Source organism: Limanda limanda, chromosome 4, assembly GCF_963576545.1.
Source record: "Limanda limanda chromosome 4, fLimLim1.1, whole genome shotgun sequence".
NCBI classification, from domain to species: domain Eukaryota; kingdom Metazoa; phylum Chordata; class Actinopteri; order Pleuronectiformes; family Pleuronectidae; genus Limanda; species Limanda limanda.
In genome coordinates, this window is record NC_083639.1 from 26,616,191 (window position 1) to 26,627,572 (window position 11,382).

General features: G+C 41.0%; 1 protein-coding gene across 2 annotated transcripts; it reads right to left on the reverse strand.

The window, feature by feature from the left end:
• Nucleotides 1–613: 613 nt before the first annotated feature.
• On the reverse strand, nt 614–9,404 carry rbbp5 (retinoblastoma binding protein 5). Of its 2 annotated transcripts, none has more exons than XM_061069615.1 (14): nt 9,238–9,404; nt 6,975–7,000; nt 6,645–6,817; nt 6,191–6,331; nt 5,943–6,105; nt 5,579–5,688; nt 5,346–5,465; nt 5,090–5,243; nt 4,864–4,935; nt 4,601–4,718; nt 4,346–4,415; nt 3,775–4,007; nt 3,379–3,456; nt 614–984 (listed from the first exon to the last, which is right to left on the reverse strand). In XM_061069615.1, exons 1-14 carry the CDS (start codon nt 9,254–9,256, stop codon nt 932–934), a joined length of 1,530 nt encoding a protein of 509 aa, XP_060925598.1. In that variant the 5' UTR covers nt 9,257–9,404; the 3' UTR covers nt 614–931. The 2 variants fall into 2 exon arrangements, with proteins under 2 accessions (XP_060925598.1, XP_060925597.1); XM_061069614.1 differs by having other exon boundaries at nt 3,229–3,456; nt 9,238–9,403.
• Between the last annotated feature and the right edge of the window lie 1,978 nt (nt 9,405–11,382).

Genomic DNA, 11,382 nt, shown 5'->3' on the forward strand with positions numbered 1-11,382 from the left:
TTTTGAGGTTAAAGAGTTGTTTAGTGTTGTTTTATCCATTTCATTGTGAGGACAGATACGTACTGGTTGGACTTTTACACTGCCTTTTTAATCTCTTATCCTAATCAGCATTATTTATGTACTTTGGCTTCTTTGGATAGTTTGTTATTTACACATTTTTACTCTCTGGGATTATTAGAACATTCACTCACACACGTTTTGAGTATTTCTATATTGCAGTTTTGCTACTATTAGGTACATAATTTCTACCTAGGGAAACTTTGCATTTAAGAATGGTTTCATTCCAAAGTATACACCACAATGTAAAAACAGATAATTGCATTAAGTAACTGATACTAAAAGAAGAATTTGGTCTGATTCTTTTGTTTCAAAATGTTTTAGTTTTTGTAAAGTTGTTTTAGTTTATTTGTCTAACCATAATAAATCAATAAAGGTTATTGTAATCTTCTTACTTTATTAAAATAGTGTCTCAGACTTGAGATCTTTAGAATGACGCAGCTTATCAACAAATATAACAGATAAAGAAAAAAGAACATATGGAATATACCTTATACCTGGACTGTGGGAGATATGTACATGTGATGCCTTAAAAACGAAGTTCACACATCAGAGCTTTACTTATAAATCAGAATGTTTTAATACGTAAAAAAACAACAAGAGACAACATACACTCACACACACACGCTATCAGGATGCAGGCGTTCTATACATGAGGGAATCTACAGAGACAGAGGACATGTGATATCTACTGTGGCGACTCGGCTGCTTCTCGCCCTCTGTCGCCTCCTGCGTGAGGAGTTTCCCTGTGGTTGTGAGAGGAAACAGTCTGTACACCAAACAGGCTGCTAGCTCACAGTCTGTACATGACATCAGGATTTGTGTCTTTGTCTGAGCCTATTGGTTTTTCCTCCACAAGTGTTCCCAGCCACGATCAGTCCATCCCTCCGATGTCGTGCTGTTTGTACGACTGTGAGACCAGAGTCCCTGCGGAAAAACACAAACACTGTCAGACTGACGCATCGAGATCATGAAAACACGGTTTACACAGTGTTCTGCTTCAAGTGAACCACTGTCGATTCTAAAATCAATATATAGAAATCAACAGTCAACACTAACAAAATGTAATCTGATGTTGCACATGATAACAGTGAAATGTGCATTTCCACAGCACTAATCACATGATGACCTGAACATTCATGTCCTTCCCTGTACTCTGCAGTTCTCAGCTTTTCCTTTTAACACTAAAACTGCTTGTATTCACTGATTATCATCAAACAATCTGTATCCAGTCAGTGTTTTTACCAAAATATAAAATTATCCTTTCGAGAATTAGTTTTTTTCACCTGCAGTCAGATGTCACAAGTGGCTTAACTTCATAAATAAACTTGGAAACAGACTAATGTTAACCAACTTAACATGTCACCTTCAGCACAGTTACTCATTTGATTCAGAGATAGAACTAGTGGGCAGATGACACATTCATTTTACCTCTTAAAGTCCCCCTCCTGTAAAAATGTTTGTTTTACTAGAACATGTTGTTCCCTTTTTGCTTTTTATATAATAAAGAAATATTGAGCAAAATTAGCAACCAGTCCCATGACTGAGTATTTCCACTGTAACTCTGCAGCAAACCAATACCAGTCTGAAAAAGCTGATTCAGAGACAGCAAAGATTATTCAGATTTTTCATTCTGAAGGATCCTAGTAACAAAATGAGGAAGGAAGGTGCAGAGTTACATTTTGAGCCATTTTAAGACCATGAGGGGAATTTTCAAGACAAAGCCTTTGATTAGGTAATTTTGAGGAAGAAGGAAGGTGCAATAAGCAACTGGAGTGGGACTTTAATAATCGACATCAAGGCCAATCAATGTCTTGAATTTTGGTGGAATTTTGAGTATGATGAGTTCAAACATTAATGCTGACAGAAAACAACATTCAGCGTCACCTCACATCGGACTAACACACACAGAAACACACACTGACAGAATCTAAGCTGCTGCAGACAACGTTCATGTCACACGGCAAACTGGAGGAGCGAGCTGGGAGCTGGGAGCTGGGAGCTGGGAGCGGGAGCAGGAGGGTCAAAGGCCAAGCAGGAAGTACATGTAGACTAGCCAGCTAGCCTGCAAGGAAACAAGCTGCGCCATCCCACCTTTAGCCACGTCAACACCTATCTGCAAACCACAGTCCAACTTCACCATCGTTTAGGGGACAGCGAATTATCTAGAGTGAGGGTGAAGCTAGCGGAGGTAATACAGTCATAAAGCCACAGTCTGAGAGAGACAAGCTGTCTGTGTGCAAACTGCATCGGACCGTAAAGACATACAGCTCGTTTTTAATCAGACAACTAATCCCAGATACTATTGCTCATAATACCACAGTGTGGGTGTGTGCCTCCACCAACCAGTACAGTTTCAGTCTAAATAAAAGGATAGTCCACTCACGAGGTCCCGGTCACTTAAGTCTAAGAAATTCATCTTTGAGTCCAGGTTACGACTAGAAAAAAAGTCTTTAAGAATTTCCCTAGAGGCAGACGCTCCTCATCAGTTTCAAGAGGAACAAAAAGATGTTTTGTAGTAGAAGTGACCTTTGACAACATTCTGAGCATTTGTACCATATTTGAAGAAACTCCCTCAAGGCGGTGTTGAGATATCATGTTCACAACAATGGGACGGACTGACAACTTCAGCGCATAATGCCTCAAAGCCACTGGGTGTCACCAGCGCTGAGGCAGATCACACCAGTGTTTACAATAGATTTTACAAGGCTACCTTTATGACAAAGTTAAAAGAGCTTTCAAAAGAGACCTGTTGAGTATTTCAGTAACTTTCCCCCAATACGAGTCCAGTAGAAGATAATTATCATTATCACTATTAATGACAGATAAACTTCAGTCTGGATTCATAACCTGTTTAGTGATAAAAGATCAGACTGTGTGATTTCAGTCTTTCCCAATGGATCAGACGTAATTTAAATACACACACGCTCTTTGTTCTGACCTCCAGGCTGTGGCTTTACAACAAGTAGTCATTGAGCTGCGTGGCTGGGGGGGTTTGGGGTGTTGGAGGAAGCAGTACATGGAGGGGAGGGGGGGTTGGGGTGTTGGAGGAAGCAGTACAGGGAGGGGGGGTGCTTTGGAGGCAGGCTGGGCTGGGGAGGGGTCAGAGTAGCAGGGCAGCAGGACTAGCAGAGCTCCCAGAGGCAGCAGCAGGGCCGGTGGCGTGCTTACCTGGGGCCAGGCCCCCCTCTGCCCTGCCCTTCATCCCTATTCCTCCTCCAACTCCAACTCCCGGGCCAGAGCTGCCCAAGGCTTCCACGGGGAAGGAGGGTCGTTCGCCCCTGTAGGGCTTGGGTCTGAAGGTGAAGTCTTTGTCTTTACCTTTGGAGCCTTTGGGCCGACCCGCTGTCTTCTTCTTGGACTTGCCATCCCCTTTCACGCCCAGCAGGGGGTGCACCTCTGAGGAGAGAGAGAGAGAGAGAGAGAGAGAGAGAGAGAGCACAGAGTAATGGTCAATGCCCATCACTGATTATTTTCTAAGACTGAACCCACAGTAGAGCTGAGGGTGATGGGAGTGTCACTATGTTCTTTACAGGTACAGTGGTCTAAGAATTCAGGATCATAAACCTGAGTATTGAGTATTAGTTAAACAATTTTGTGCATTGACGGAATGTTACGGCGTCATCATTCTAACGAGTACAAATATTCTTGTTCATCCGCATCTGCTTTCAACTTCCTGCAGTTTTCACATTTGATCCTTGTGTCCTTCTCTCTCACCGTCACTTGGCACCCCCTGCAGTTCGATGGTGGTGGTGCGGGCTTTCTTTTTGGCCGGGCCCTCGGATGAAGGCTGACGCTGCTTCTTGTCTCCGCCGGCCAACGCCTCCTCTGGAGCAGCAGACTGGACCGAGGAGTCCGGGGGGGGGCCGAAGGGGTTCTCTTCAGGATCCTCGACTTCAGGGGCGATGGGCAGGTACAGCAGAGCCTTATAGTCCTCCAGCTCCTCATCACTACAGGACACAGACAGACAGTTACTCTCAGCAGATGAATGCGGATGAAATACTGATAAAAATGACACAGTATTAAAAAAGATTCTGAATTATTAACAGTACAACCACTGACATGTCAACCTGCAGGGTAGATCTGATGTTGTTAGCTTGATTTTATTTACATATCTTTGTGAAGACATGGATGAAAACAACTGAACCTGCATCTGCTAGTTTCCAGTTATGATACCATGATTATGATGTTTAAAGTTTTTAATGATTTAAAACCCTATACTTCTCAGACCAGAGAGAAACACTGTTGTAGTACTTGTTTGTAGTAGATTGTTCCCTCGTTCTCTCACCTGCTGCAAAAAGCAACTATGGGGTCAACGGTGGTGACATCCACCTCCTCATCCTCTGCAGCGTCTGCACCTGCAACATGAGAACCAGTTCATAGTGAAACCAGTGCATCTGACGACAGCTGGTTAACCTACTTAGAGTCGGCAGTTTGCCTCATGGGGATTAATTCAATGTTTAAGACAAGAGAACCACAACAGCACACTGTAGAGCCGGAAAATGAACTTCATCATCTCTGTGTTGTGTGTTGTGTGTGTTACCTGTCTGCTCTGGTTCACTCTTGTCTTCATCCTCGATGTCGAACTCAGACTCTCGCTCCTCGTACTCCACGTTCTCATCCAGTTCTTTGAAGTCGGGAGCAAAGGCGCTCCAGTTTTCCTGGAGACGAACAAAGATTCAGACGTTTTAACCACAAAATTAAGCCACATTTTTGATCCTGCATCTCAAAAATTTAGAGTGAAATAAATCACCTGTGACAAGTTCCCTCATGTACATGTAAACTTCACTATTTCTGTCTACTTACCACTTGATTCTGAGCCCAGATGGACACCACTCCACTAGAGATGGAGGCGATAATGGGACGTACAGGATGCCACTGCGGAGAGGTTTATGTTTAAATGGTTAATTTCTCATTGTAAACAACCATCGTCTCAAAATAACTGAAAATACATTAACAAAAGTGTTGTGTCAATCGTTAAGTCTGGACAATGTGTTCTACTGAGACCGAATTTCAGTTCCGAGATCCTTACAGCGACATCCAGCAGCAGCTCTCCTCTGGTTCCATGCAGGATCTTCACCAGGTTGCCAATGCTCTTCTCCCAGATGTAGAGGGCGTGCTGCCTGGCTGAACCGGCCACGATGTACTCACCATCCCCGGAGAAACAGCAGCGCTTCCACGGCGTCCTGAACAGGGAGACCAGGAGTGGAGGACAATCAACACACAGAGATAAGAGGAAGAGACAGATGCTTCGCTACAACACTGTGGTTTGTCCTGTGTTGACATACCTGTTGACCAGATCCTGTAGTTTCTGCATTGGCTCAGGTTCACCGTCTAGACCACACGTCATTATTTCCCTGCCGTCGTACACTCTGATGATCCTGTCTGCTGTGTTTATGAGGAAGCAACTGCACAGGGACAAGTGGACAAAAGTAAAATTAGATCACAAGCATACAATTTTTTTATTTTACAGCTGGGACTTTAAAGTAGGTTTCTTTGTGTTCTCCGATCCTGTTCTCACCTGCCCTTCCTGGCAAATTCGATGGATTTGATGGCCGTCGTGTTACTGGTGCCAGTGGTCACTCTGAAAGACGCCACCAGCTCCTGAGTGTTTGTGTTCAACACGAGAATCTGCGACAACAGACAGAAGTAGATACAATGGTGAAGGAAAACAGAAAAAAGGGAATCAGCTGCATAGAATATGACCAGTTCTGAGTATAAAATGTGAGTGGAGGGAAATGTTATAAATGTAATTTCCGCTGATAGAAGTTGTAAATCTCAGGTAAAAAACTGAGCAGTCTATGGAGGGTTGTATGCATCGATATCTGCCATTGCGTCATTTTAGAAATGTTCAAATTCCAATTTCGACTGATAGAGAAACTGACCTTTCCTTTGGCGTTGCCTGTGTAGATGAACTCGCCCCGTCTGTCAAAGGCTGCCACCACATTCAGGTCTGAGTCGTCATCCACAGGCAGGACAACGTGTTTGGAGTCTGACAGAGTCAGTAGGACCGGGGCTGACTTCATGGGACACACCAGCACCTTGTCCCTGAAACACAGACATCATTTATGGATCTTACCAACGAATCACCTCACGTGTCACATGTACAGACAGATGCTGCCCAGCCACTCACATGTCTCTGGGGTGGCACTGCAGTTTCAGGATGGGCGAAGGGAAACGGAATCTTTGGTCACAGTCTCCAGTCAGGACGTCCCACTGTGAGACAATGTTGTCTGTGGAGGCGCTCACCAGCTTGTGTCCGTCTCGACTCCAGCTACACACACACACAAAAATGGATCCGTCACAACTATGATCACTCAATATAACATCAGCTTATAGCAAAACTCTTATCAATAACCTGTTTAAATGCTGATATTGTCAGACATCATCACATCATAAAATAGGGATATTATAAACACTGCTCAGGAGCTTGGCACAGATTGTAAGTTTAACAGTCACAGTCTTCATGAACTGTGACTAGATCACTTTCTCATACTGAATTCAAACGTTTAAAACAAAAAGATCATTAATTTATACATTAACAAGATAGTGACACCCCCCACAACACACTGTATGATGTATCTCACCATAAGGAGCAGACTGGGTGAATATGTGCACTGATAATTTTGGCGATTCCCCGTGTGAGAAAGTCCCAGATGACGATGCGGCCGTCATTGCAGCCCACCGCCAGCAGGGTGCCCCACCGGTTGAAGGTGCAGGTGAGGGCCATACTGATGCAGTCCAGAGTGCCATCTGCCTCCTGACAACACACACAACCACAATGAAACCAGCAGGCACAGAAGCGTATCACATTACTGTGGTGTACAGTTCAAACTCAATCTGGATGATTTTCAGTGCACAGATATGAACAGCGCCTGGTATGATGCACGTGTGTACATTGAGAGCTGCTGGTTTACCTCTGGGTAGTTCTGCCCAAACGATTCTAGAAGAGGAAGAACAAAAGAGACAGTGATGAGAAAAACATTCACATTACAATATACCAACCATTCATGTTGAGTGGAATGAAGTGAGAGCTGGCTCAGACACAACAGAACCTCCCAGTTAGTGTTGTGTTTGTAGAAATACAGAAATGATAATCTCCTTAAGTCTTCCCCCATACAGCAGGCCAAACACAAGAACCATACTGTGGATAGTGAGGAATGAGGATACTACACTCTAGACTTGTAGTATGGATACTACACTGTAGACTTGTAGTATGGATACTAAACTGTAGACTTGTAGTACGGATACTACACTGTAGACTTGTAGTAAGGATACTACACTGTAGACTTGTAGTAAGGATACTACACTGTAGACTTGTAGTATGGATACTACACTGTAGACTTGTAGTAAGGATACTACACTGTAGACTTGTAGTATGTATACTACACTGTAGACTTGTAGTATGGATACTACACTGTAGACTTGTAGTAAGGATACTACACTGTAGACTTGTAGTAAGGATACTACACTGTAGACTTGTAGTATGGATACTACACTGTAGACTTGTAGTAAGGGTACTACACTGTAGACTTGTAGTAAGGATACTACACTGTAGACTTGTAGTATGTATACTACACTGTAGACTTGTAGTATGGATACTACACTGTAGACTTGTAATATTGATACTACACTATAGATTTGAAGTAAGGATACTACAGTGTAGACTTGTAATATTGATACTACACTATAGATTTGAAGTAAGGATACTACAGTGTAGACTTGTAGTATGGATACTACACTGTAGACTTGTAGTAAGGATACTACACTGTAGACTTGTAGTAAGGTTACTACACTGTAGACTTGTAGTATGGATACTACACTGTAGACTTGTAGTAAGGGTACTACACTGTAGACTTGTAGTAAGGATACTACACTGTAGACTTGTAGTATGTATACTACACTGTAAACTTGTAGTATGGATACTAAACTGTAGACTTGTAGTAAGGATACTACACTGTAGACTTGTAGTAAGGATACTACACTGTAGACTTGTAATATTGATACTACACTATAGATTTGAAGTAAGGATACTACAGTGTAGACTTGTAGTAAGGATACTACACTGTAGACTTGAGGTATGGATACTACACTGCTGACTTGTAGTAAGGATACTACACTGTAGACTTGTAATATTGATACTACACTATAGACTTGAAGTAAGGATACTACACTGTAGACTTGTAGTAAGGAAACTACACTGTAAAATTTTAGTAAGATACTACACTGTAGACTTGTAGCAAGGACTAAGGATACTACACTGTTGACTTGTATTAAGGACTAAGGATACTACACTGTTGACTTGTATTAAGGATACTACACTATAGACTTGTGGTAAGGTTATTACACATTACACCAGTAGTAAGGATACTACACTGTAGACTTGTAGTAAGGACTAAGGATACTACACTGTTGACTTGTATTAAGGATACTACACTATAGACTTGTGGTAAGGTTATTACACATTAGACCTGTAGTAAGGATACTACACTGTAGACTTGTAGTAAGGACTAAGGATACTACACTGTTGACTTGTATTAAGGATACTACACTGTAGACTTGTAGTAATGTTAATACACATTAGACCTGTAGTAGGGATTCAACCCCTGAGTTTCTACATTAATGATACACAGGATATTGGACTGTTTCTGATCCTTATTCCTTTTACTGAAAGCTGAGATACAGAAAAGTGAGTGTTTTTCCTCCATTGTGCACAATAAGCAGGTTTGGTGAATGTTGTCCCTGACCAGTGGCACCAGTGACGCTGTCACATGGACCAGCTGTGTGTTGTTATTCTCACACTGGTCCCATTCATCTAATGAGAACAGAATAACATAGACACTAACAAATATAAAGTTTAACCGCACAACCGTAAACAAACATTCAAATAAAAACACAACTGGGGGAAACGAACGGACGCTAATGCTAAGCTAACGAACACTTTCCCTGCTTCCATTCAATTGCACCTGTCGATATTTAAGTAATTATCCGAATCAGTTTATCGGGTTAGGATGACATTCAAATAAAAAACCATTAGAAAGTTAAAAGAGTGGTTCTAATGATTCATTTTAATTTAACGCGCACTGGCAGCTGTTGACATGCTAGGCTAATGCTAACCATAACAAGCGCACAGCGACAACATGGAGGATTGAGGGAAAATGTCGTGTTTGAGTTTCTCACCGAGGAGTTCCAGATTCATCGCTGCACCGAGGACGATCCAAAGTTTCCTAAACACTTTAAATTAATCAATATTTCGGTTTATTTCTCCACGATTTCACTTGAGCTTCGACCACAGCCGGGGACTGCCGCCGAGCCTCCAGTCAGGACCCCAAACAACGCGACGGAGAAAGTGCCTGAACAAAATTCACCTTCTTCTTCCTCGGTCTTAAACGGACGGGCGGAACTACTGCCATCTACTGGAGGTGGTTCACTCCTGCAGCTGCTGAGCCTTCATGTGATTTCCTCTGTCATGTTTATCTCACAGATGACAAGTGCATGCTCTACACTGGAATCAAAAAAATAATTTATTTTTAATAGGAAGTCAACTGTTATAAATTAAATATAAATATCTTTATCTGAGAGCTGCTTCCATTCATTTCCTTCCCTTCTAAACTTGCCTCCACTAAAGAAGTTTTCCTTTCAGCCTTGTTATTTGTCTGTTTGATTAACCAAGGATCTAAAAACATAAAATAATCAAAAATAATAAAATACTAATAAATGAAAAGTTGAGTTAACAAAGAATTGAGCAGCAACATATTTCTGTGGTCACATATTTTTTAAAATCTATTTGCCATCAATTAGAGTCGTTCATTTTTGTATCTATGTATATCTATAAGTAACTATTAAATAACAATCATTATTAATACTCATATTACTGTTGTTATTATTAATATTAGTGCTATTAACCTTACTAGGAGTAGTATTTTATCTACCCTGACCTTTCGGATACTACAGCCCTGATGTCTGTGTGTCCTCTGACAGTGTTACCAAATCTATTTCAATCAATATCTCTACGCAGCATTTGACCCTTGACTCATATCTCTAGACTACACGACACTATCTTAAACGTCATGGTTTCAGTTTACTTGACAGTTCAACGACCTGCATGTGAATCCATGTGATAGCAGCACCTCTCACTTTACATGTACGTCTCCATTTAAATGTACATGACGCATCAGACACGTTCACAGGTCAGGACACGCAGTCCTTTCTAACTCAAACAGCTGACTGATGAAGATGATGATGATGAAGGATCCGGTGTTGGATCCGGAGCTAGAGCTGCAGCAGCCGCCCACAAGCCACTTCCTGTCTTCACAGTAAAGACCTGAAATGTTGTATTTAATCGAGCACATACATACATTAATAAAAACATACATACATAAATACATGCAGGAATACAGACACAGTCTTTGTGATCACCATCCGTATTTAATTTCTAAATGTATTCAAGTATTTATTTCTGCATTTATTTACCAGTAAAACGTTTAGAAATATATGTTTTTACTCTTCATAGATGGTTTAAAAACTTTCATAGAGTTATGGCAGTCTGGGGGTCTCTGTGCACTCTCTCTGTGGGGGCCTCTCCCAAAGGGACCCTCATTACAGCTGCCTCTCCCTGCATATTTGTCTTGTTCCACCTCCAATAACACATAAAGATAAAGATAATGTTTAAAATACTTTAAATGAGGGTATAGAAAATACTCAAGCATCTGCTTAATGTTGCAAAAATGTGAAAAGTAGATGATAAAGTTGAATATGCTTTGACATAGTCATGCAACGCAAAGGAGAAATGCACAGAACACAAGTTTTGATTCAGGTGGATTTAACATAAAAGCAAACTTGGAATGAACCAGTGTGTTAAACTTTCTTTTTCTTTTCTTGTTGATGTTGTTGTTTTTTAACAACAACATATTTTCTTGTTGATGTTGTTGTTTTTTAATTAAAACATGCATTTATGTGTTAACTAATGTATTTATGTTTAGCTTAAACTTTGGCATTGTCATGTTACCGAAAATATGAAAAAACATATTAATTATTAAATTAGATAAGATTCAACTTTATTGTCATTGCACAGTACAACAAAATGCAGTTTAGCATCTAACCAGATGTGCAAAAAAAGGGCAGTATTGTGCATATTTAAAGTGGAATATGTAAATAAAAAAGATATGTACAGTAAGAAATATATATGGAATATGAACAGTATTAAGAGGTATTGTATGATATAAGAAATTATATGTTCTTGTGCCTGTTCAATGAATAAAAACAACTCCTCTCCAAAATGGTTTACCGCTATGCCTGTGATGGGCTTTTATTTTGAAGGTTGCG

Coding starts and splice junctions, on each gene's coding strand:
- rbbp5 (XM_061069614.1), bottom strand. Junction 4,936..5,089: donor AGCTGCTGCTGGATGTCGCT/GTAAGGATCTCG, acceptor ACCTCTCCGCAG/TGGCATCCTGTACGTCCCAT. Junction 4,719..4,863: donor TCTGGGCTCAGAATCAAGTG/GTAAGTAGACAG, acceptor GTTCGTCTCCAG/GAAAACTGGAGCGCCTTTGC.